This window comes from Caloenas nicobarica, chromosome 1 (assembly GCF_036013445.1).
Source record: "Caloenas nicobarica isolate bCalNic1 chromosome 1, bCalNic1.hap1, whole genome shotgun sequence".
NCBI lineage: Eukaryota > Metazoa > Chordata > Aves > Columbiformes > Columbidae > Caloenas > Caloenas nicobarica.
Genome location: NC_088245.1, coordinates 160165630 through 160192221, shown reverse-complemented (window position 1 = coordinate 160192221; position 26592 = coordinate 160165630). Strand labels below are relative to the sequence as shown.

Below are 26592 nucleotides of genomic sequence, written 5' to 3'. Positions count from 1 at the left end.
CTTGGAGAAGCAGGAAAGAAATAAGTGCTGGTCATTTTGGGATAAATGAACAAGTTGGACATAAACTGAATCATCTTAAGTTACTGCACATTTGTAGAGGGACCACTCATCCAGTTTATTGCATGTCAAGTTCACTAGCTGAGACTTCTGGATGTAGGATATTTACTTTCAAAAGTAGTCTTTCATAAGTGACTGCTTAGATCTTCATTGTTTTCTGGTTGTGTGTTTTGCTTAATGAATGGATTATTTCGTTAAAATGCGTAACTAATACGTGACTGTTACTGTGATGTTCCTTCAAGTGACAGTTGAGAAATGCTTTCCATTTTGGGTTCCTGTGCCTAAATGTGTTAAACTTATGTATCATCTGAAACTTCTTGTACTTCTCAAATCAGAATTGGGGGAAGATAAGGTAGCAGTTGTTTTGCATGTTCATTCAGATGGCTTTTGCATTTTGTCCTGTTTGGGGAGGTATATGCTCACTAAGTCATCTAGCAGTGTTATAGACTGAATGGAGAGCAGCCTAAGCACTACGTAAAATTTTTCTGTGGACTTACAGTAACTGTGCCTTTTAGTTTTTCCTTAATTTTTAAAGGCTCACACACTTTAGCAATCAGGTATAGTACTTCTTGGTAAAACTATTATTCACTTGGATATGCAGAGTGAAGAACTACTACACTTTCAAGGTATTACAAACTTCAGAGTCACTTAAAAGTAAAAACATTTGACTTCTTTTTTCAAATTAAGAGTTTTACTGAACAATGGAAGGATGTAGCTTGTAGAATTTCTGAACAATATAAGCAGCCTATAAGTGTACTGTTTCTCTCTGGATAATGATTTCTTCTGCTAGATTGTATTCAGTTTAGGGGTGGATGCTATTTGTGCTTTTTAGTGCTCAGTGTCAACTTACGGATGCTTATCTACCTACAAAACAGCGTTCTTCCAACAGAATCCTTCGGTGCTGTGCTAGCAACTGGTTGCATAAGAGCTGTGTAGTTTTTGCTCCTGCCTCTCTGTTTCAAATTATAGAAAGCTGTAGAGTAGTCTCTCGTGTATTTAAATTTGCCATGAAAAATAAGATGTACCACTGCCTATTTTTCATTGGAAGATGTTATTATGCCCTAGAAGTAATAGCTCCATTGCACATTTCTGTTTTGTATTGAATACATTTGATAAATCTGAGTGGACAACTACAAAGCCATGCTTGTGTGAATAAATACTTGCTCCATGTATTTACTGATTTTATTCGCTTTACATCAGCTAAGGAAATAGCCCAGTCTAAAACTTGTGCAGAATCTTGCCAATGATTTGGCTTCCAACTTACCCAAATGCAAAGAAACTTTTCACCTGTCGAAGGTACTCTTACCAAAGCCATCAGAGGTTAATGTTCGTAGAATAACTTGATGTTTAACTTCACCTATGGATAAATCAAAGAAAGGTTTAAGTGTTAGCTCATAAATTAAGTAGACATTAGGTACTGGACTCAAAAAATCCTGATTAATAAAACTTACGAACAACCTCTCTTCCCTGTAAATCCAAATACCTAGTAGCCTAACTAGAACCTAAGTGAAGTCATCCCCATACTTGGGTTTAAACAGGCAGGAAAGCATTCTGTGCATGTTCACTATGGTGTTGGTATGAACAGCTAAGCACTTTGTGTGTGCATATGTTTCATGTAGATTCAAATATTAGGCAGAATGTTGCATATGTCATCGGTGGATAGGGCCTTGGGCCTGGCATGTGTCCTCTGAGCACATAAATGTACTGGCACCACTGAACACAGGCTGCTTGAAGAAGCCTTACAATGTTAAAGATCCCTCGCCTGGGCTATGGGAATAGGGTTTGGACCCCTGCTTATCATCAAGCATCTGTATTGCTTTGCCCCCTCCCAGGAAAACTAGGCTGAAGAAAGTACTCCATCCTATTTGCAGGAGCCGTGCTGCTGTGTTGGACAGAATACAGCATTTGAAGGACCTTTAGACAGAGACATCCTGACTCTGCAACCTAGTAATTTTGGCATTTAAATGGAGAAACAAGGATTCAGATCATGCTCCCAGGACCCCTAGCATTGATGTGGAAAAAACATTAAGCTAGATCAGGAATAAATCTTACAAAAACTAACTGTATAAAAGGTTTTCTCGTTCTAACCAAATGCCTAAACTGTGGAAATACTCACCTTTTTCCTCTGTTCTTATTCATATTTTCCTGATAGCAGAGTAACAGTGTTCACAGAAGTGGAGGGGAAGCACATGACCTATGAGTTGGAACGCTTTTCTGCCAGATGATATGTGATTTTGTACACCTCAGGCTAAAAAGGGTCTTGAACCTGCATCACAAGCTTCCTGAACCTGTAGTCTCACTCTTGTGAAGTTAGGACTCTACTTCTTCTTTTTAAAGGGTTGAACAGAAAGGTGGTATGTATTTAGTGTATTTGATGATTTTTATTCTCAAAATGTGTCTGAGGTGTTAGAGGCTTCTTCCTTCACGGTTTTGATTTACCACCTGAATCCTAGGAACAGAAGTTCTCCATTTTCTCTTGCATTTGTTCTCTTCCTGGTTAACTCCAGATTGGCAGTTTTCACTCGTGTCCCAATTTACAGTTGACTAATTTCAAGCACTGTGAAATACAGTAGCAAATGCTGTGTAAAACTCTGTTTCTGCTGTATTCACAGCCCTCTTTGAATGTTCTGACCTTTCCCTTCCCTCTCTTCATGTTGTCACATGAAGGGCTTGCATCTCTTAGTCTGAAAAGTACTGCTGCGGGCAGTGTCGTGTTCAACATTTGGAGGGGAAGGATGGCAACCCATGGACTTCTAGTGCACCATGGTTCTGCCTTTGAGTTGTGTGCAAACCTTACTCACTGCGTGATTTGAATTCCATGTGGTGCTGGATCCTGGAATGAGGTTGTGCAGGGCCATCTTTGGACTGTGTCCTAAATATTGATTGCTTCCATCCATGCATGTTTTCCTCTTTGAAGACTTCAAAGGAACAGTAAAACGAAAGTAAAAATCACTGTGACTGTGCTACACAAGATGGTCAGTCTTTTTCTTACAAAATGTGTAGGATTACCTGGCTGCTTTAAATGCTGGTGTAGAAGGTTGTATCCCAGACTTCTGTTCATAATTCTTTTCCTGCCCTGCTCAGCAAGTTGTTTTTTCTCTTGTGCCATGGTTCCATCTTCCGTAAAGTCTTAGAACATTTTTAAAGCATTATAAATTCTATTAATAAGAGGAGATATGTTGAAATTTAAGTAGTATGACTACTTTTTATGTTCATCCCTTTGACATTCTGATTGTGTCTGAGCCTCTCAGTAATTTAGACATGCAGAAGAATCCAATGCTAGGAGAGAATTCTGGTTTTTTATGCCTCATTGTTAGATGGAAGTTCTACATTAGTACGGACAATTTATTTTCTTCTGTTCTCATTAAAAGCTATAGTCGCTAAATTACATGATTTTAAAATGCTTTTTTGGGTACATATATTGTAATACTTAAACATAAGAGAGCCTTCGGGGTGTGTGAAAAAGGTACCCTTTCTTCCTTAGAGCAGAAGAAGCAGCCCTAGAGCTGCCATTGATCCAGCCATGTTAGTCATAATTAAATTGACAATGGTAATTTTCATATATAGGTGGATATTTGCCAAGGAAAATATGCAATTTATTATTAGAAGTCAATTGCTTCTTCATTATTCCTTCAAACATTTGAATTTGCTTTAGGGAATTTATTTCTAAGCTAATAATAACAGTAATGAGAGGCTAATTCATGTAGTGCTGATCTTATTTCTTTATACCTTGTTACTTGTGTTTTTACTTTGTGATCAGTTTTTGTCTGTCTTCTAATATTTTAAGTTCTTCAGAGTTGGAAATTCTTATCTTTGAGACTCTGTGCTTTGTGAAAACAAGCTCTGTTCCCTATCTGGCCACCTATTCTTACTTCAGGAAAGGCATTAATATAATGTGAGTTCAGTCATTATCAGATGTCAGAGAATATGCACAGAAACACAATGCCTGGAGAAAGTGAAGACATTGCATCAGAGTTTGTGCCTTATTTAGTCCCAGCAAACTTGCTCCCCAGCCAAGGCTCCTCCTATGGAAGTTTACTATACTAATGAGGAGAAATTTATTCTTTCACAATATTGGTGCTTCTAGGAGTGGGAGAAGGAAAGATACCATTATACTGTGGTACCATTAAAGATTTTGGACACATTGTTAATGGGATTCCCAGAGGCAGTGCAGAAAGAATCTTCCTCCTTCCTAACTTCTGTTCCCCATGTGACAACCCGTTACTAGAGAACCGTGGCTTATGGTGGGAGCTACAGCACAGATGGGCACTGTTGACTGTCTTTGTTGACCTGCTGTCTTCCCTAGATCTACTAGAGAGGATCTACTAATCCTGTGTATGTGGTGGTTTTGGTCCACACTGGAGCTGTTGAGGAGGGAAGCGATAAGGAATGATCTAGAATAAGGTCCAATTCTAGTCCTTCCCTTCTGGTAGTATACAGACATGTTGCATGCAATACTTTCCAGCTGTATAGAAAACATCTGGGCAGATTGGAAAAAGGCACAATGAGTCTGGAGATTGCAGAATACAACAAGAATAGTATCTTGGGTGATGTTCTAACAATACCTGATTTTTACAGGGTATGTTAGAAGTTGAGACTTTGCAGCAGTTTGTGTTTCTCATCTATAGGTTATGCTGTGGCAATATCACTGAGAGATCTTTTGGAAATTGGACTCCATTAGTTCTGCTGCTCATTTAACATTTTTTAATTCCAAAGGCTGTTACAAATGAAACTGTTTTTCATTCAAGTACAGATTAAGTAAAAATATCTTAGGAAAAAAATTGAGTGCATGTTGCTTTGAATTATTTTTTGCTGAGGATTTAACACATAAGTTTTTGTTACTCATGTTAAACTTGATAAATTTGGGGGATGGTTTTTAATTACTGTTTGTCCTTCTTGAAACATTGGTTAGTGAACATACTGTTTATTAAGTTATTCAGAGTGCTTCGTGTGTCTTTTTGCCTTTACTGCATATTTTGCTCTATTCATTTTGAATTACTCAGACAGTTTTTTTTCTTCTGGTTCTTTTCTGATTGTACATAAATAGACGTACATAAATAGACATACATAAATGATACTCTTGTAGAATCGCTGTACACAAGCAGGAAGCATAGAAGATTGTAATATGTGGTATTGAGGTTCCTGTGCTCAAATTCAAAGAAAAACGTTTCATCATAGGTCTTCAAAAGGCTGAAAGCTTTGGGTTTTTATTTGTAGGGTTTTGTTTGGTTTGTGGTTTGCTTTGTTTGTTTTTTTCTTGTTGTTTTGTGTTGGTGTTTTTTTCAGATACGAGTTTTATTTGCCGAAATATAACTCTAGGTTCCGAATCTTTACATGAAGTTTGGTTGCTTGAGGGCAGGAGGGTTTACAGGTTAATTGGCTAAGAAAGTTGTCCCATTAAGTCACTTGTTAATCCAAAAAACCCCATCTGGATTATAGTTATCTCTGTGGGCCATGATGGAAAGAAGACATGCTTTAAACATCTCTCGGTAATGCAGCTAAGTCCTTAACTTGCCACAAAATAGTCCAAGGTTCAGCTTTCGAAAAGAAAAACTTGATACCTCAGTGGTTTCCATGATTATTTTTTTAAAGAGCTGTCATTTTCAGAAATATGGTTGTAAGCTGATGTTTCTTTACTATGTTCTTACGTACTATCATAGTTGTCATCTGTTGCTTGAGAGGTATTCCATTCACCAAAAAAGTCTACACAGTGAAAACTTGTCATTTGAAAGGATGATGTTGTCTTTCCTCATAAGTGCATCATTATCACGTTAAAAGCACTTTATCATACATAGTTTCTTATTCAATAGGCTAGACAAATGGCAGCTGTCCTTCTTCGACGTCTATTGTCTTCTGCTTTTGAAGAAGTTTATCCAGCTCTTTCACCTGATGATCAGACCTCTATCAAAAGTGGATTGCTATTGATTATTCAGTTGGAAACACAGTCCAGTATGAGGAAAAAAATCTGTGACATCGTTGCTGAATTGGCCAGGAACTTAATAGGTACTTTACATAAGCTGATATTGTGGTAAAATGTTCATGTATTGATAGCAGTTGTATTTTTATCTCTTGTTCTCTACTCTTGTATAGACTTTTGCACAGGATGTACTAACTGATTTCATGGTTTAAAATAAAACCTAATATTTGTTTGCGTTATCCTGAATCAGATAAAAATAAGATTCCTTAACTCTGCTTTTTAAATTGCTTGAGTTTAGGTGAGATTGTATTACGGTTTAGAAATCCAATTTTGTTTAAATTCTTATGAATGTTATGCTGAGCATCTACATCAGTCTCTCTTTTGGAGTACTTTTATATAACAGTAAATAGACATCATCTGTTTCTGAGTGCCCTTAGATTTAATGTTTCAGCCATATTTTATACTGTGACTTCAACAGATCTTCAGATCAGATTTTTAGTAATTCATTTTAATAGTGATGACTGGTTGCCCTGCACAACTGACATCTAGCCACTCTTAAACTTGCTTATCTGAAAACTTTGTTGTGCTTAATCTAGATGAAGATGGCAACAACCAGTGGCCAGAAGTTCTGAAATTCTTATTTGACTCTGTCAGCTCTCAGAATGTGGGACTGCGTGAGGCTGCTCTACATATTTTCTGGTAAGCTTTAAGACTTTGCTGCATTTTTGCAGGTTAGCCAAATCGCATCTCTAAAAATGGAAGAAACATTGTCACAACTTAGTTAACAAGTAATCATATATATTTAATTTATTCTGTTGTGTTGTGGTTTACTTAACTCTTACATGTACAGTTACAATCTGTAGCTTAAACATTGGATAAATTTCAAATAATAGCTTAGGTTAAACTGTGTGAATTTCTATTAAGATTTTGGTCTTTATCCCTAGGAATTTTCCAGGGATTTTTGGGAATCAGCAGCAACACTATTTGGAGGTCATCAAGAGAATGCTGGTTCAGTGTATGCAAGATCAAGAACATCCATCAGTAAGACCTTTATGTTTTTGGTTTTGGTTTTTTTAATATGTCCTGAGCATAGAAACTTAGCATAGTAGTCTCAAACATAAGAGTTAAACCATAGCTTACAACCAGAGAATTGCATTACCTGAAACTGATGGAGCTGTGGAGTTTTGATTATACCTACTGCAAAACAGAAAGGGTCAAACCTTTTACTGGTCCTAAAGATGACTGGCTGGCTCATATCTGCACTGCTTAGGCCCAGACTCTTCCCTAGTAGTTGTACTTGGAGAAACACAGTTGTAGTGGCCCAAAGCAGAGCAGGGATTTTAGCCAGCAGTGTGGGTGGTCAGAAACTCTGTGTTAAGCTCTCCTTCTGGCCCTTGCGTGTAACAGTATATATATGTAGTATCTCTACAGATAGTATCTGTACACAGTGTGTCTTGAAACTCTGTATATATGACAGCTCCTTGAACTATTTGTGCATGCTTTGCTGTAAGGGCATGTTAGCAAGCCTTGCTTTTCCAGAAGGTTTCAGATTTATTGGTTTGTGAAGAGAATTGTACTTTTAAAATGTTTCTCTTGTTGTGGAACATGCTGGGCAAGGGTAGGAAACCCTGCTGTGGTCTATGGGTTCAGTTTGCTGCTCCCCAATGGATTATTTTTTTTGACCTTTGAAAGTCAACTGAGTAACATTTTCTAAAGTACCGCAAGTCATGCCTTTAAAGAAGCATGTTTTAAACACTTAGATTGCATTTTTTGAAAAATTGGACTTGACACTTGACTACACATTTGAATTTGGGATGGAAGTTAAAAACAATAGTGTTTTGGTTTACATATATATAAATATATATATATATTTAAACACCAAAACATCGAAGGAAAACAAACAAACTAAACCAAGGCTAGAGAATAACTGCTACTTCATAATATGATAAACTTTTTTTGTATCATGGAAGACATAAATGCTGAAGATCTTCATTATCACTTTACCTTAATTTGAAGTAAGATGTAAAAGCCCATATTAAAACCTAATCGTAATATCTATTATGAAAATGTAAAAGGGAAATGATAATATAAAATATAGTCTCATAATAGGCCTAATGTTAAAAGAAAACAAAGGTGTGTTTCATTACCAGTTCTTCACATTTCTTTCTCCAATCCTGCCTGTTTTCTAGATCAAGACTCTGTCTGCTAGAGCTGCAGCTGCATTTGTGCTTGCTAATGAACACAATCTTCCCCTTCTGAAACATTTTGCAGACTTGTTACCTGGAATCTTGCAGGTAAGAAACCACACAAGTGACACTTAATGTGCCATTATGGTCTGTATTGACTGAATTGAAATGTAAATTATTGGTCTGCAAATTTGTATAGCATATGAACTTATGCTGAGACCTGGATTAACTGTATCTTAATTAGCCTGACATTAGTCACTAGCAAGTGGGAACTGATAAGGAATTTTGTAAACACAAGCTAACTTATAGGGTTTTAAGGACAATAGTTAGTGCTGATTCATTTATACAGTGTTACTTTGATAAATGAGTAAAAATTCTTCATAAGGTATTAAGCTCAAGATCATACTATGATATTAAAATATACTTGAAATACAGTCTGCCCTGAGATTTCAAGTGATCAGTAACTGGGGAAATTCATTGACCCATGATATCCTGTATCACTTCAGTTTAGAGGAAAGCGTGATATTATTATGAACAAAGCTTCTCAGAGCAACAACAGTCTGGATAAAAGATCGTTATTGTTTGATAAGTTAGGAACTTGCAAACAAAATGCCTTTTTCAGCTTCATGTAATTTCTGAGGCTGGATTAGAACTCTTTTAAGATGGATGAATTTAAGCAAAAGCTGGAATTCTACTATAAGGCTGCTTACTTTTGGGGAGAAGCTGGTTGTAAACTCAGCCAGAGAGAGAAATGGTTTGAGCTCTGAAGGACTACAATTTCACAGTACGGTTCCTTTTCTGTATTAAGAAGAAAGTGGAAATAAGTGAGTACATGTGATAACAATGATAGTGAACTTTTGGCCATTTTAAATTAGGCTAAATTTAGGCTAAAGACTGACTTCTCGTTGCAGTCAGTACAGCAGGTTCCTGTTGAGTGTAAGTTATAAACCTTGTCTGCATGTGCTTTCTGGCAAGCTGAAGAAAAATTGTGCCAAGTGTACTGGCTTCTGCAACCAATGGAATTCTTCTTGATCTTAAATGGAAACTGAGAGGAATTTATTAAAATCAGCTCAACTTGAAAATAGACTCTAGTGTGTACAAGACAACTATTTTGATATTGAGATTGCTATTTGGTGGTTAGTCCCTGTCTGTGACTTGGGCAATGACAGTTGTATTGTTCAAAAATTGTAACTGGCGGAGAGGACCTTGGCTACTGAGTGCTGTATGAGTGGGAGTGAGACAGGATTTGGGGTGGGTACGCCATTTATCTTGATGTTTGGCAATTAAATAGTATGCTGGTTTTAGACTTCAGACTAATCGCCCACTTTGTGTGATATAAGTTTCAATGCTACTATTTTAGGCCGTGAAAACACATGCTCTTGGCTTGCATTTTCAAGCTTTATTTTGCAAATATAGAGCACAGAACTATGCTGTGAAATCTGTCTTTTTAAAGTACTTATTGTGAGAAGGACTAGATTTTCTGGCTATGGTAACACAAGATGGATATGAAGATCTGAGTTTATAAATAGGAGATAGGATGTGTTAGGATAGTGATGAGTGACCTTTGGAGACAGTTGTATGCTTTTTTTGTTGCTGTTGAAGTTCATTTTGTTGAAATATTGGCATGGCAAAAAACCAAAAATAAAATTCTGACTTAGCGATTCTGTCCTTTCAGTACAATTTCTATAATGCTTATGCTGGAAGTTGAAGTTTCAGAACTAGTAGTTGAAACTTGTATCTAAGAGATTTATCTTGCAGTGGAGGTAATGGCAGCTGGAACTTAACTGACTGCTGTGGTTGTTGGTGTTTGATACTACAGAGAAGTGCCTCTGTCTTTTAGTGCTCACTGTACATTTTGAACTTATTTCAGAAACCTAGTCTTGCTTTTAAAAACTGTAAAAATTACAGTGGGTATAAAATACAGACTTTTACAGAAACTTCCAGTAAATATTACATTATTCTTTGCCAGAATCAGAGGATGAGTGGTAACTATTAGTCCAAAAGGCCTAACCAAGATAGATTTTTTTTTTTCCTCCAGAACATTTCTGATACTAGAAGATGCCGCTTTTGTGTTGAAAGTGTGGGCTGTTTGAGCGGCATTATCAAAAGTGTTGGATTCTAGGCTTAAGTAATAAAAACCACCTAACTATTCACTTGAAAAAATGTTTCTACATTAGGAAGACATCAGATACTCTGCTAATGAAAATTCCTTTCAAAACCTCAAAAGTGTTTTTAAAGACTCTTTTTTCTTTGGAGGTTTTGTGTTTTCGTGTCCTACTTCTAGAAGAGTTTTAACACTGTTGAATAACTGTGTGCTGCTTTGGTATTAGAGTATCAACCTGGTCAGCTAAAAGTAAATTTTAAGTACCTTTTCAGAATGTAGCTATGGGTTAGGATAGATACTTGAAAAAAGCTTGATTTCTTTTTCTCTCTGCTGTGTCCTGTGACTGAAGGCTGAAAGGTCCACTTTAATTTTGGGGCTCTCCAGAGTTGTCTGGAAAATAATAAATTATTTAATCTTGAGGTTCCTGGTGTTTATAAGCATAAGCTATTCAAAGCTGTTCTCATGTAACGGGGGAAAAAAGGAGTTAGGCTCATTTTTGGGCATAGTTACTTTGAGGGGTTTTCTTTATTTAAAATGCATTTCGAAGTTGTGCTTGTCCAAACATAATGTGTGGTTTCGCATGTTGGCACCTCTGATGTGTGACGTTAATTCTTTCTGATTGTCTGTCTGCTGTGATAGATTTAAACTAATAATGGTCAACGTTGGCATATAACATTGTGAGCCATAACTTGTGTAAAACTTTTGTGGTTTTGGACCCTGGATATTACCTCTTTGTAGTTGTTCTGGATTTACTCATGCCAGCCACCATAGCAGGGTCCGATCCTAGGACCCCGCTGAAAATGCAAAGTCCAAGTGAAGGCTTCTGATCAGTCTTTTATTAGTTCTCAGGTTACAGCTCTAGCCAAGTGCCTCTGGAGAGGGACTCCATAGCCCAACTCATGCCTCTCAGTTGTACCTGCACCACCTATCACCTGATCCCCAAGTCCAGTCACTTAATTCTGGTCGGTGGGCTCTTGATTCCTTATTGGTTTTCACTCTTGCTGGGCTGGCCTTCTTCTGAAGTTACTTCATTCTCTTGGAATTGTCTACTTGGTCCTTTTCTTCTTCATTCTGTTCCCTCTGCTCGATTCAGCCAATTTTTTGTTAGCAGCATTAGTTTTATCAAAGAGTTAACTCTTGATCCATTCTTGCTGCCTAAAGCTTCAACTACTTTAGCTACTAATGCTAAATGAGAATATTCAGAGAGATAAGAATACAGTTAATCAAATTTCTTCTGTAACAGTGGTCCCATTCATAGTATTATTTGTTTTTATTTAATCTTATCTTCGTCTTATCTCTTTATAGGCTGTGAATGATTCCTGCTACCAAAACGATGATTCTGTCCTGAAATCCCTTGTAGAAATTGCAGATTCTGTTCCCAAGTATTTACGACCACATTTAGAACCTACGTTGCAACTAAGTCTGAAGGTAAAGCTGGGATTTTTTTTTTTAATCACTTTTTCTGCCCTGAAACTTCTGTATTAACCATTTGCTCTGATCTTCTTGATTGTAGTTGTGTGCAGATGCCAATCTCAGTAACATGCAGCGTCAGTTGGCGCTGGAAGTAATTGTGACCTTGTCAGAAACTGCAGCTGCTATGCTGAGGAGGCATACAAACATTGTTGCACAAGCCAGTAAGTATTTTACTCATTTTCTTTGTTGAAACAATTTGTTTTCTTTCACTGTGTTAAACTGACTTTGCAGGTGGTCAGTGGCAAAACCATATGTAACTCAGAGTTTGTTGATGCTGATAACACTAAGTGACACGGAATTGACTTTTCTCATGGAGAATGCCCCTTCTTATGGCTCTTCATAAATTATTCTGTGCTTATGCAGCCCTCGACAATTTGATTAAAAATACAGTAGACTCTTCATTAGATGTTTCCAAGGAAAATACTGCTTTCATGCTTTTCTGCTGGCTTTTGGAATTTGTACTGTAAAAAAAAAAAAAAAAAGCTGATGCATTTAGTTCTGAAGTTCTACGTTTGAAGTTTGGTATGTAGGCCAGATACTCTGTGGTGCTGGCAACTGAAGGCTGAAGGAATTCAGCATGCATGTTGAGCTTCAGTGTTGAGTTAAAGCTGTGAGTTAAAAATCAGATGTTTAGAGATAGCCTAATTAGTCTATTTAACATGCGGATTGTAAATTTTTTAATCATACGTTATTTGAGATACTAAAAATAACTGTCTTCTGGACAGCCTCAGCAGCAATGCTGGTATTTCTCTGCCTTTTAAACCCTTTTTGCGAGTAGATCAGGGCACTGACACAGAGGCATAGCCTGCTTTTTGGAAGGATTCTTATCCTTCCTTGTCAAACTTGGATTTGTCTAGATTCTTGCTTGTTTTATGAAACTTACATAAAGAGTCTGTAAAAAGGCAATGTTTTAATCTGTGTGCTGGGGCTGAGGACATTTGCATATATACATGTCACCAAAATCATAACACTTCTGGAAGATGTTGTAAACTGGATCTGCTTGGCTTAAGTGTTTAAACTATTGACTAGAAGTTTTGTTTACTCATAGAATAGTTTTCTAAAGAACAGATTCTTCTAGAATATATTTTGAAATGTGAAAATGTTTAGAGCACTGTATTTCCACTCTGTCCTGTAGCTTGCTGGGAATATTAACGCTTGACACTTGCAGTCCCTCAGATCATTACAAGCTTCTTATGTGGTCAGGCAGCATAGTGGCAAAGCATGTCATATCTCTTCAGAATGTAAAACTTGTATGTTGGGTTGCTAGTTGCTGTTTAGGAATGAAATATTTGTATTAAGATAAGACACCATGTGGGAATTAAATGCCTTTGGTTTGCAACCTATTGTAAAATTGCTCTTAAGATTATTGAATCACTAAGGTGAAAGCCATTTAATTTGTAGAGCTAGTAAAGCAGTTGTGTTCAGGGAATGATAAAAAGCTAGCCAAAAAGGATTGCTTTTGTCTTGGTTTTGTGCCTTAGTTTAAAAGGCTTTCAGTTTTCATTCAACTAAAAAGTTGCTAGATCACTTGGTCCTCATAATTAGAACTGGGGCTTAGGCAAAACTGTCATGTTACGCTGGTTTTACTGATTTAGGAGTAAGTCTGTGTCTTGTGTACCAGTTATCTGCTCAGGAATTCCATTTGCGTTCAGACTTCCCTCCTTGAACTCAGTATTCAAGATAGCCAAGTGTTTTATTGCTCTTTCCCTAGAAATGAGAGCTGCAGCCTATCTTTGGCTGTGGTTTTGCTCAGTCATGGGTTGGAGAGTCATGGCATGCTCTGACAAGAAGCAAGTTTAGTGGGTTTATCCTTCACTTGTTTGTAAACAGTCTATTGGCAGTAATTAAGTTTTGAGGGCTTTTGGGGACAATGTTGAAAATTTAATGCACAACTCTACATTAAAAAAAATTCTTTGTGAAACTGTGCTTACTGGCAACGACAGTCATATTAAACATCAAGATGAAACATATTTACAAGCTTTTGCAGGTCCTAGATATAATGATGGTCAGACAGTTTTGGATGGTAATTTGTCCCAGCTTTGCTTGTTAGTGGCACAGAACACTGACATCAGTTTTTGGCACTGCATAGCATTTGTGACAGATGATGGCTGACTTCTATATTTCAAAGGTGTGATGATACGTTGTTTTCACATGTGTGCTAATGAGTGTCTGGAAATCTTCTGGTCTATAATACTTCCTTTTTTTGAAGAAATTATTTTCTGTGACTAGTAAGTATATAGAATTTTGACATGTGGGCGTCATACCAGAGGGTTCATAGTGTCCATTAAGTTATTTTTACATGTATATAAAAGCTCTCTGAAGGTTATTGCAGCCACGGTATAATCTCTGGCTGAAGATACATAGCCACATCAAGCAAATCTATCCTTAATTTGATCTGTTCTTAATACTTGCCCCACAATACTGTCAGTGAGCAATGTTTTCTTTCATCATCAGTTGGCCAGAAGTTTCTCATCTGCCCAGATGTATGGTGAGGTGAGTTTGCTTGGGGTTGTGCCTCTATTGTAGATTATAGTAGTGTAAGTATATTACAAAATTCACTAGTTGTAGTATACCTGATCGGTAGTAGATCTCATCACCAGCATGGACTACCAGATACATACTAGTTCTTGAGGTAGACTGCTGTAAAGCACAGTTAACTATGATGCCTGTCTTCAAGACGTTTTGTAGACTGTCCTAAAAAGATTCTTAAAGCTCAAAGGTTGAGTATTTGATTGAAAGCTTTTATTTCCAGGGCAAAGTAAAGTATTTTTGGATAAATGATGTTGAATTCAGATGACTGCTCTGAGCAGTTAGTGTAATACAAAGTAAAGAATACTTAAGAGCACTTTGCTTTGCTCTGAAAGTACAAGGGATACTTTTTACCCCTGGGGCTTCTGAAGTGCACAGGAACAGGCATGCTTACAATAGACAAATCACTGCACTCCTTCCTCCCGTGAGAACAAGGCAGAGGAACAGGTGTTGCTTATTGCGTAGTAGTTAAACATTATGATAAAGATTCTGTAATAGCCTATATAAAGACTTATACTGAGAAGAGCAGGCAGAATTAATCTACAGAGTTATAAGTAGAAAGCTGGTGGATTATTACCTACAAGATATTTTCATGATACAAAACAAATTTATATTAAGTGAGGAAAAATCTTGAGTTCTAAACCATTACCTTATTGTAAAAGTAAAGCTTTATGCTAAGTGGCTACTGTACATATAATTAACAACATTTGTGATGTTAGTAAAACTAAGGGTTGAGTATTATTCTTCTATAATCAGTATAGTTTCTTTCATCAGTTCAAAGGATGTCAGATTTTCAATAAAATGAATGAAGTATATCTGAGTTCTTAAAGCATATAATACTATTTTTAACTCTTTAAAGGAACTTAAAAAGTCAACTCCTTAATAAAGTTTATGAACTTCATGATTTAAAAAAAATCTTATGTTGTACTATGACTCTTGGTAAGAAATACATGACTGTTTTTTACTTTTGATTTGAGTGTTTTGAAAATACTCTTCTGCAAATCTATTCTGAATTATTGGCAGATTCACTTTGACAGACTTGGCTGTCACCTACTGGAAGAAGAGTTCTTTTTCTTCAGTTATTTTTTTAAAGGAGAGAATTTAAAATTTATGCTTATTATTTGATAATCTATTTTAAGAAAACAACCTGAGTTTAAAACTTTTTTTTCAGTTCCTCAGATGCTATCGATGATGGTTGACTTGGAAGAAGATGAAGATTGGGCAAATGCAGATGAGCTTGAAGATGATGATTTTGACAGGTAATTATGAAACTAGTTGTTTCAATATAGTATCAAGTCTGTGTGGCTAAAGGCAAATTTTAAGTGCAGGATGCAAATGAGGCAGTGTGTTACTTTTTCTTTACTCAAGTAACTCCTCTAATTTTCTTCCCTCAGTCATAAGCAGTATATATGACTCTTCTCAGATTATATGCAAGTTATTTAGGTACCGTTCAGCAAGTAAGTAATTTTTTTCAGTATTGGTGTATTGCTGTAACTTAATTCTACAAGTTGTGTGTTCTCTTGTCTGTTTTAACTTTTCAGACATTTCTTTCGTCTGTCATTTGTTACTCAGTTCTAGTCAGTGCTTCTGACCCTTTAAATTGAGACCTTATCCTGAAGTTAGCTCAAACCAAAACTGAAGGATATTAACCTGTTTAATCATCTACAACCAATCTCTTCATATTTTTCTGCATCTATGCCCTTGAAAAGGTGCCTGCCTTCAAAGGACATGAGAATGCATAGTGGGATTCCTTGCTAGATTTCATCTAGCTCAAAAATATTATGGTTTTGCTATTATTTTAAATCCCTTGGAATGGATAGCAGTAGCTTATCTTGTTGTGTCGGAAAGATGTACTGAAGATGTCCAGGCTTTCCATTTTGCTTATTCCTGTGTGCTTTGTAGATTGCTCCAACTTTTTACTAGAATGACAGTGGTTTGTCTACAGCATCGTGTTACATCTGCTCTTATCAAATCCAGTTAGAATGAAGTAGAAGGCAGCAGAAATATGAATATGTGTAGGAGATAACTATCTCCACACTTCTGTAAGGACATAGATGCCACATCTGGCATCGCCTTGAAGACTCAAATGTAATTAGTGTTTCAAAACAATTTGTTTTGAAGATAAACAATAGATGTTGATTTACTACAGAACCGTATAGCAACTTCTACGGGATATCAGGCATGTAAAGACGCTTCTAAAACTAATTTGTAGGAATTTACAGAATAACATGTTTAATCTCTGCTTCACTTGGAATACTTTTTTCTGTTCTCCTTGATTATGAAACTGGAAGTTAACTGTCCTTTCTTTCCCTTCTCACATGGTAGACCAGACCCTTTTAACCTGTTTTGTTTGCGCCACTTTGCCATTTTTGCCATACGGGTAGAACTGTCAGACATCGCTGCATTCGGGTTTGTCAAGTATTTGAATCTTTTCAGCTAAATTTCAAGAGGAAATAGAATATTAGAGTTCAAATCCTCATCAAGCCTTTCAGGGTGTGGAAGTTTCTTCAGATGGGCTGCTTTAGGCAGCTTAGCAAGTACTCTGAATCATCCCCTTGAGGCATGCCAATTTCTCTTTCTTGTCAGCAGAGTAACTTTGTTCTTCTAAACACAAGTTAGATGCCTATGGACTTTAGAGTGAAAATTTTCCTTTGTTGGTTACAAGTTGCAAGTATAGCAAGTAAAAATCAGAAAATTAGCTCAGCAGCTGCAGCCTAAAGGTGAAATGTAGCTCCTTTGGCTCTCCAAGTAATAGGACAGCTTGAGGCTTAGACGCAAACTACTGGACATCAGCTGGTCTCTGGTGATTCTCTGTGTGGTATTAGGTTTTTATTTTAGCAGCTTCAGTCGTGTTACTGTATGTTTCCCGCAACCGAAGTTCACCTTTGTGGAGAGTTGTTGATTTAACTGATGTGCATGCAAACCTCTTCTGGTATTTGAGTCTTTGTAACTTTGTAAGAAGCCTGGAATTTCTGAGCAGTCCAAGAAACAGGCTCATGATCATCAGGCTGTAGCCTAGTTAGGGTGTGTTCGGATCTGACTAAGAGGGAGGGATGTGAGTCAGCTTACACAAAAGCATCAGGGAATATTTTAGCATTTCCAGTTTTTTGTTGCTCTGACTTCATAGAGCAGTGAAATTCTAAAGGAGGAAAAGGTTAATCTAACTTCCCTTTTTCCTAGCAAAAGCCTTGCAAACATTGCAGGGAAGTATGTGGTCATTTTTCTAAGATAGACTGTCTTTATTTCCTCAAACTGAATACATGAATTAATGGTGGGAGAAAAGGAGCTCAAGGAACATAATTTCAGATAAAAGCTGCCATTAACTTGCGTGAGTTTGCTCCGATGCAAAACCATGTGTCCATGCTCTGTTGTCCTGCTGGTGATGTTGACTTTTTATTTGAATATGACTAATCTGAAGGGCAAATACTATATTGTCAATATCTTTGCGCAAACACCTGTGCTCTCAGCATGTGAGTTTCTAGACTGTTTATGGTTTGTAATGAGACCTGGGGATTCAAGTCTCATAGTTAGAAGACCTCTGTTTCTGACCCAGCTGGCTGATACTTGAAAGAAGAGGGAGATTCATCCCTTTCTGAGCCATGACTCAGTTTTTCCATCAGCATGGATGTCTTGAGTTATTACAGTGCTAGTCGTACCCAGACTGTAACAGTAGTTATCTGTGTCCTGGAAACTTTCTCGCTTTTCTGTAGGGAATCATTCTATTGGGTGGAACAAGTCACTTTACACAGATAGTGTTTGGCTATTCTCATTTCTGGAACTGGCTGAGTCACAAATTCCTCACCTGCACTGAATGTTTTCTGCCTGAGTCACTGGCCAGAGAATATGCTACTGGAGTCCTGGTACTGCAGCCATGCAGGAAAGGTTTCTTATGTGCTGAATCTTGAATCTGCTGATTCACTTGATTCATAGCAAGTCTGCATTGATTTGTGGTCTCATGACAAAAAGCTGATGGCCTGTATTATTGCTTAATTCACTGCAAATTTAGTTTCAGCTTTCTAGGTATGTGTAATTTTTGCAAAATTCAGTCTATACGTTCAGTGCTAGTAAGGCCTAAGTTTCTTTGGTACTAGACTTAATCAATGAGCTACAGACAATAAATGTTTAGGTGCAGGGTAAAATAATTGTGGCTGATGAGTATGCTTTTAGGTTTGAGTATGCTTTATTTGCTTACAGAAGCTCACGTGTATTCAGATGGCAAAAGTTTGAGGACTAGAACTGCAGGAAAGGGCACTTCTGTGCCCTTTTGGACTGTTTGTTTTATTGTAGATATTAAACCACTGATATTTCTGTAACTGATATTTAGCAATGCAGTTGCTGGTGAGAGTGCACTGGACAGGATGGCATGTGGCCTTGGAGGAAAGCTCGTTTTACCTATGATTAAAGAACATATTATGCAAATGCTTCAGAATCGTAAGTAACTGCTTTTTTTTTTTTTTAATCTGTCCAGGAACCTTGATACCTCTTAAATCTTCATGTTTAGCTAATGAATATATTTATACACTACCACTTCTGATTTCAGCAGCAAAAACTGTAAATCTGTGAATTGTTGTACAGTGCCTCACAGTATCTTAAGTGTGCCTTAACCACCACCTGCTATTCTGTAGCTCAACTTTTTTGTTCCTTCAGAAGTGCTGTGTTTAAGTGAAATTTTAATATATTACAGTTCACAGAGGAAGACTTTTTTTTTTTTCCCCCCCCCTGTCATTTGATGGACCAAAATACAGAAGTCTGTGGTAGGCTGGCTGTCTTTTGGTGGGCTGATTTTAATACTAGTTTCATGAGGTGGTTCTGTATATTCATATCACTTGCTTTGTATGCTTCTTTTCCTCTTAAAATACCTGTAATGCTTGCTCAGGCAATCATTCGAAAAATATTGTGCATTTGTTGCATGTGCTTTCACTTGACCTGTGCTTTGAGCTTCTGAAGTAGAAGATAATGCAGAAGTTCTCAGTACTTTTCCTACCTTCATGATTTAAAACCCAGTCCAAAAAAGACTGTTACCATATTGGATATGGAACACAGGGCTGCTTAAAGTACCACGTGCAGATTGTGAACACTCACAAAGTGTGTTAGGAATTGAAGTTTTAGTAAAGAACATTTCAGTAAGGAAACGGATTAACCTGACTCTTCCAGCATTAATAACTTCAAGGTTAGCAAATGCCTGGTTTTGTAGTGCCCACAGAGAGGTGTGGAGTCTAACAGCTTTAAGACCTGACTCCTGTGAAGGGGAGAAGTCATGCCATTGATGCCTGATGCTTCCTTTCTGCTGGTTCAGAGCTTTCCGTAACCATTACTACTCCTTGGAAAAGGGAAATGTAATAAATGCTATAAATACTGTTTGATTCAGAGGCTCTCACTGGTAGGGAATTGGGAGGAAAGATGAAGACATTTAGATTAAAACATCATCAATACTCTCAGAAATCAAACTTTCCCTTCTCCTATCCCCAGCACTTTTCTCACAAATGTTTATTGAAATAATAATTTAAAATCTTTGAGTTTGGATTGGGTAGCCAGGTGGTCCAAATGTGGTTGCATTTTATTTTGCAGTATCATTAATTTCAAGTCTGGAATTCATGCTAATAGTAATACACTGAGAGTAAAAAGAGATGCAGGCTTAACTAGGAACATCTGGTGAACTTAAATAGCAGCAAAATTAAACTGCTTCTTCACTGTACCTTCTGTCAAGATGATATTTCATCTCATCCTGATCAAACAGAAGCTTGAGTGTCAGGATTCCGGTATTCTGAACTACAGTGTTCTCCATTTCAAGATTTTAATACATACATTACTAGCTACAATGAAATCTTGCATTATTTGGGGAAAGTAGTTCTGTTACATGTCTTTCCCACAGGTCGTTTGATAAACCTGTTTATTCTTCTGGTTTCTTTTCTGTAATCCCCATGGTTTCTAGCACAGAGAAATATTTTTCTGTAAAAATAAATAAATAAAAGAAACTGGAGTTTCTCATATGTTTCCCTGGCCTAAAGAAGAGGGACGTGAAAGATCCATTTCAACAGTACCCAACAGCATGAGAATAGGCTAATAGGACTTGGAGAGCAGGGGAAAGCTTTATATCCCTAAGTGGAATGTTACTGTTCTCAGTCTTGGGGAGACTCCTGAAAAGTTTTGTTCTGATTATTTGTTTTAAATTCAGATCTTTTTTTGTTCACTAAGACCTTTTTTCCTTCCTGACCTAATTAGGAAGATATAAATTGTTTTGATACCATAAAAAAAAAAAAAAGGTAGTGGAGGAGGGAAAAAGAAATACTTTCTTGCAGTTCCCAGGTTTCAGTACCAGGTACCTATTTGTAACAGCAGTTTAGAGTCCTTTTTCTAGGTTTGGATTTGGCCTGGATTAGATAATCAAATTTTTGTGCATCTCTGGAAGTATGTATGAGGAAAAGTGAAAAGTAGATGCATCAATTTCCCTTCCCTCTCCTATTCTTCACTCTTCCTCCTCTGTCCCATCCCCCCAAAAATGGTGATTTGTCTTTGTAGTGCTTTGTAGTTTCCAAAATAAATAACACATTTATTTTCTTTTTACCCATCTGTAGCTGACTGGAAATACAGGCATGCTGGCTTGATGGCACTCTCAGCCATTGGAGAAGGTTGCCACCAACAGATGGAGGGAATTTTAAATGAGATAGTTAATTTTGTTTTGCTATTCCTTCAGGATCCTGTGAGTCTAATTCAATTAATTATTTCAAAATGTTTTAATTTCTGCTCTCATGGCTACTTATTAACTATTTGAGGGAAATACTTTTTCAGCATCCAAGAGTAAGATACGCCGCTTGTAATGCTATTGGACAAATGGCAACTGACTTCGCACCTCGTTTTCAAAAGAAATTTCATGAGAAGGCAAGTAGTAGAATAGTAAAAAAAAAAAAAGTGGTAAAAGTACATCCATTTCAGAAACTTGTTTTTCTGAAAATAAACACTTCTGTTTCAGGTCATAGCAGCTCTTTTGCAAACCATGGAGGATCAAGGCAACCAGCGTGTTCAAGCCCATGCAGCTGCAGCGCTCATAAACTTCACTGAAGATTGTCCCAAGTCACTGCTTATTCCATATTTGGATAATCTAGTGAAGCATCTTCATTCCACTATGGTGATAAAATTGCAAGAGGTATAATATACTGAAACAATTGCTTCACGGAGGGTAGTCTGTCACATACACAGAATAAGTGTAGCTGAACTGAGATGTCTGAAATAATCCAGTAGACCTATCTGTTGATGTTATAAACTGACAAGAATTAGGAAACATACAAGAGAGTTTTTTAGATTAGTCATGTTTTTAAGTAAAATACTTGCTTTAGAAATATAACGCTTTATTCTTCCTCTTTCCAAGTTGATACAGAAAGGCACTAAGCTAGTTTTGGAGCAAGTTGTGACTTCAATTGCATCAGTTGCAGATACAGCAGAGGAGAAATTTGTTCCCTACTACGACTTATTTATGCCCTCTTTAAAACACATTGTTGAGAATGCTGTTCAGAAGGAATTAAGACTTCTACGAGGAAAGACTATTGAATGCATCAGCCTAATTGGTCTTGCTGTTGGTAAAGAAAAGGTAAACTGTGGTGTTAACATTGAATTAATATATTCTCTTATTAAACATAGATATGTCGTTGCTGATTTCTGTTTGTCTCCATGTTTTCATTGCTGAGGTAGCCATCTTGCTGTTCAGATTCACAAATTCAGAATAGAATCTTAAGCAAATATTGCAGCTTAAGTTATTCTTGTCATATTGAACAATGTTGAAAACAAACTTTTTTTCTTACTTCCTGGGGTTTTTTTGCCTTAAGAGAAATACTGGCGTATCTCATTTGGGCAGTGTCAGAATGGCAGGTAAAATGTATGTAGTCAAAAAGAAACTTATCATTGGATTTTTTTGGATGTGGTTGCCTGAAAAGTTTAAATGTGCTTGTAATAGAACTTGAAGTACTTGTTTGTCATGAGGCTTGATGTATTTATCAGAGGTTTTTTGTTGATGGTAAGTTGGTTAAAATGTGTCTCCGTAAAAGAACCGAGAAACAGCTGAATGGATGTATAAGAGTTTAAGTGATGTGCTCATAGCAAGTTTGCATTACAGCTTACAGATTTTATTGAGTGAAGAAAACAGAAAATCACACTCTGAAGTAAAACAATTTGATGTACGCAGTATAAAAATACTACTACCCCACAAAAAAAAAATTACCAGCCCTTTTCTTTGACTTAGAAGGACTACCAGTAAACTTATCATTCATGTAACTAAGTTTTAAATAGATTTTAAACCTAAGTTAATGTTTAATAAATTCTTCTTGGAGGACTACTGGTAAGGTGGGGAGTGAGAAGAGCATAGATGTAACAACATTGGGATATCTGATGTGACCTAAAATACTACTAGCTCATGGAGTACGTAGTTCGTGCTGTCAGCTTTTATCCCAGTTCCATAAAGGAGTCAAAATAGTAAGGAAGATATCTGTGGAAGTTAGAATTGTCAGGTTATTTTTTATGAGCGTTAGTATTTATTTTTGTTGTGTTTTATTTAAATAGTCCTCTGCTTTCAAGTACATGAATAGAAGTACAGTGAAGCCAAGAATGCTTCCAGAAAAAGAACTTGCATTTTCACCTTTATCCACATTTCAGTCTATTTCCAGCTTTAACTTGTGTCTTGATAGCGTGTTGGACATAAATGCTCACTTAAATTGTTTGGTGTTAAGTCTCAGAAATGTACCCTTTTAATTTGCCTTTAAAAACATAGTTGTTTCCTATATCTAGTTTATGCAGGATGCATCAGATGTAATGCAGCTATTACTGAAGACACAAACAGACTTCAGCGATCTAGAAGATGATGATCCACAGGTATGTTAAAATTGTCACTTTATAGTGCGTAGCTCGTCAATTTGTATTAAAAATGTTCTTTTTGTATGTGACATTTCTTTCCCTACCATGTAATTACACCTTCAGACTAATTGTTCAACATGTCTTACAAAAATTGAGATTGATTGCCCTAAGATGGCTGTAGAATCTTTCACAGAACTGTATTTAGGAAATAAGACTTCCATGACCTATATTTGCTAAGGAAATTTCAGCATGTGGGTAATTGTTCCTTGTCTATTAGTAATTACTCTATTTGGCACTGTGTGACCTATTCCCTTGCTGTCACCTTCTTATAAATAGTTCAACGAGACTTGTTAGACAGCTGTTTTAATGAGTGGAGAGCTATTTTGACTTGTGCATCTGAAAAAAAATACTCTTCTGAAAATACAATGCTGCACTCTTTTGCTGCATTTACTATTTTCAGGAATGTGGCTCAGTGGTATAATTTAAATTCAGGAAATTGTTTCAGAAAGAAATTTACTTTTCAAGACAGTCATGAGTGCATGACAAGTACATCCTATACTGTCACATTTTTACATGTATAGCAACTTTGATCAGAGGTTCTGTCAATGCGTTGTTACAAATAAAGACTTGGGACAGGTCTTTTGAAGATGCGTTTTTATATGCATTGCATATTAGATGAGTTCTTTGAAATAAGTTTTATGCACTGCTGACAAATTCTTTTTAAGAAGTCCTATTGTATAATGTTCTTCCTTTATGCTTTCCTTTTAAGTATGCTTTAAAATAAAATGTGGGACATGAAAATTCTGACTCTCTTCTCTTTTATAGATTTCTTACATGATCTCAGCATGGGCCAGAATGTGTAAAATTCTTGGAAAGGAATTTCAGCAGTACCTCCCTGTTGTCATGGGACCTTTAATGAAGACTGCATCCATTAAACCTGAAGTAGCTCTTTTAGACAGTAGGTTTAAGATAATGCTTTGCTTGAAAAAAAAAATACTGAAAGAAATGATTTTGTAGCACTTTTAGATTTTTTTTTTTTCCCCCCTCCTCTGTAAAACAGCACAAGATATGGAGAATATGAGTGATGATGATGGTTGGGAATTTGTAAACCTAGGAGATCAGCAAAGTTTTGGAATTAAAACTGCAGGCCTTGAAGAAAAAGCAACTGCATGCCAGATGCTGGTGAGTAATAGGACAGTTTTGGTGATCTATGTATTGCTGGACAATCAAGTCTGAAGCCAAAAATCTGTGGTGAAAATATTCTTTATAGCATTAAATGAAATAGTTCTGGTTTTGGGTGATAGTGTTAGGTTTGGATTTCGGACACTTAATTGCATATGGCTTACTTGATTAGAAATACTTTATTTAGTTTGGAGCTTCAACTTTAAAGATGAGCAGATAGTTTTCCTTTGTTAGCAAAACTTTTAAGGAATTGGAGATATTAAAGAGTAGTTTATTTTTGCGAATATAAATGTTTCTGAATCGGTTTGAAAAATACACACGTACTAAAAGTGAGAACTCATGCTGCTATCAGGATTTCTTGAAATACTGCAGTGGAAGGAGTAGGTAAATGCAATATCGCATGTTTTTTCAAACAAATTACAAAAGAAAATGTTAAACTTTTAACGATCTTTCTCACCATTACATATTTGAAAAACATTAGTAACGGTATTTTCCCTTAAAGGTGGCTTTTCCATGCTTTGTGTTTCAGGTTTGCTATGCAAAAGAGCTAAAAGAAGGATTTGTGGAGTACACAGAGCAAGTTGTAAAGCTGATGGTTCCCTTGTTGAAGTTCTATTTCCATGATGATATCCTATTAACGAATTCTACTGTGAAAATGGAAACTTATTTTGGAAGAATTGAAGTCGTGCTTACTTTTTTTCCTAAATTAATTGAAAGTGTTAGTGTTAAAATATTCTGTTGCTTTATAGCAGAAATTGTTTCTGAGAATGTTGTTTTACACACTATTTTAGGTAATGTATCCTACTTTTTCCCATAGATTCTTTTTAAATAAGCATGCCTATAATGTTAAAAGCAAACAGTAGAGAAAGTGATGTTTGTGCCAACAAAGTGAAGGAGAACTTGAACAGCATTTCTGTCATGACCTAAAACAGGCTTTGAAACAACTTTTAAATAGTGAACAGTTTAATTTTCCTATGATCTTAATCTGGATCTAATTAAGAAATCACGTGCACTGGACTGTAATAAAAAATCTGTTTCAGGTAGAAAACTAATAACTTCACTATGGTTGTGAGTGCTTAAATTCTAAGAACTTTATGTTGGCTTTGGTTGTTTTATTTCCTTAATAATGAAACGTGTTCGAGTGGCAGCAGCAGAGTCGATGCCCCTCCTTCTTGAGTGTGCGAGAGTTCGTGGCCCAGAGTACCTCACACAGATGTGGCACTTCATGTGTGATGCGCTCATCAAAGCCATTGGTACAGAACCAGATTCAGATGTTCTCTCAGAAATAATGCATTCTTTTGCAAAGGTAACTGTCTTCCTTACAAATGTTGTGGCTTTACTGTTTGTAGTTTTTTACGGTAAGAAAGGGCATGTCTTTGATGTTCATTTAAATGTCTGGAAGAAATGTGAGGCTTCCTCTACACAAATTCTGGTTTGACTATAAATGTTGTTATGGCTGATCAAAAAACTTGTACTTTTTTTGCAAGAATCAAAATACTGAAGGGTTAACCTAAAATAATTACCAGATTTGTTCATTTTAACCACAAACCACTGAAGTTACATGCATGAAATATATAGTACTGTGCCTTACATGTGTAATTTTACCATTAATTACAGTATGAATGTTCTATGAGTAGTATTTCTGCTAGTGATAACTTAAAGCAGAGTATGTATTAATATTCTTCATGTGTTTAGATTTCATTGAAGTTGCTTGTGTAACTTAAAGCCGAAAAACTGATCACTTTATTTTTTCACTAGTGCATTGAGGTAATGGGAGATGGATGCCTTAACAATGAACACTTTGAAGAACTTGGAGGAATATTGAAAGGAAAACTAGAAGAGCACTTTAAAAATCAGGAATTAAGACAGGGTAAGTTAACACAAATTCCTGTTAATGTGTGATAATGGCTATTCTTTAAAGCAGAATTCCTAATAGTTTCTGAACACACACACACACACGTAGTTCTGAGTTCTTTTAGTTGTGCATTTATGTAAAGTAATTGGGCTTTGAAACAACAGAATCCATGAGTTGTATTTGTAAGCTTTGGGAGGATGAAGATTTGCAGAAGTACTGTAGTTTAATCAAAAGTTGATGGACAGATTCACTTGAAGACACTGCACATATCTGTAGTGTTGTCATTTCTGTGTTGATTTGGGGGTTTTTTCCATTGGAAGTCTTTGGAGTTTTCTTAAAGCAATGGCATTTTCTTATTTCTATGCACTTTTCTTGTCCTTGTGAACAAGCTGGTGTGTATATTTCTATTTCATGCACTTTTACACATTCTTAAACTGAGCTATCTCAT

At 36.4% G+C, this 26592-nt stretch overlaps 1 protein-coding gene across 1 annotated transcript in view; it reads left to right on the top strand.

The window, feature by feature from the left end:
* IPO5 (importin 5) overlaps positions 1-26592 on the top strand; it is a 44029-nt gene that overhangs the window by 4796 nt on the left and 12641 nt on the right. Inside the window, exons 3-20 of the mRNA XM_065639971.1 lie at positions 5868-6060; positions 6571-6673; positions 6919-7015; positions 8164-8268; positions 11570-11692; positions 11778-11898; positions 15438-15525; positions 18591-18697; positions 20842-20966; positions 21056-21145; positions 21237-21410; positions 21633-21851; positions 23042-23125; positions 23933-24065; positions 24168-24289; positions 24819-24915; positions 25423-25595; positions 26048-26159. Of these exons, the coding sequence (XP_065496043.1) occupies positions 5868-6060; positions 6571-6673; positions 6919-7015; positions 8164-8268; positions 11570-11692; positions 11778-11898; positions 15438-15525; positions 18591-18697; positions 20842-20966; positions 21056-21145; positions 21237-21410; positions 21633-21851; positions 23042-23125; positions 23933-24065; positions 24168-24289; positions 24819-24915; positions 25423-25595; positions 26048-26159 (2266 nt within the window). The remainder of the gene's footprint in view (positions 1-5867; positions 6061-6570; positions 6674-6918; positions 7016-8163; positions 8269-11569; positions 11693-11777; positions 11899-15437; positions 15526-18590; positions 18698-20841; positions 20967-21055; positions 21146-21236; positions 21411-21632; positions 21852-23041; positions 23126-23932; positions 24066-24167; positions 24290-24818; positions 24916-25422; positions 25596-26047; positions 26160-26592) is intronic.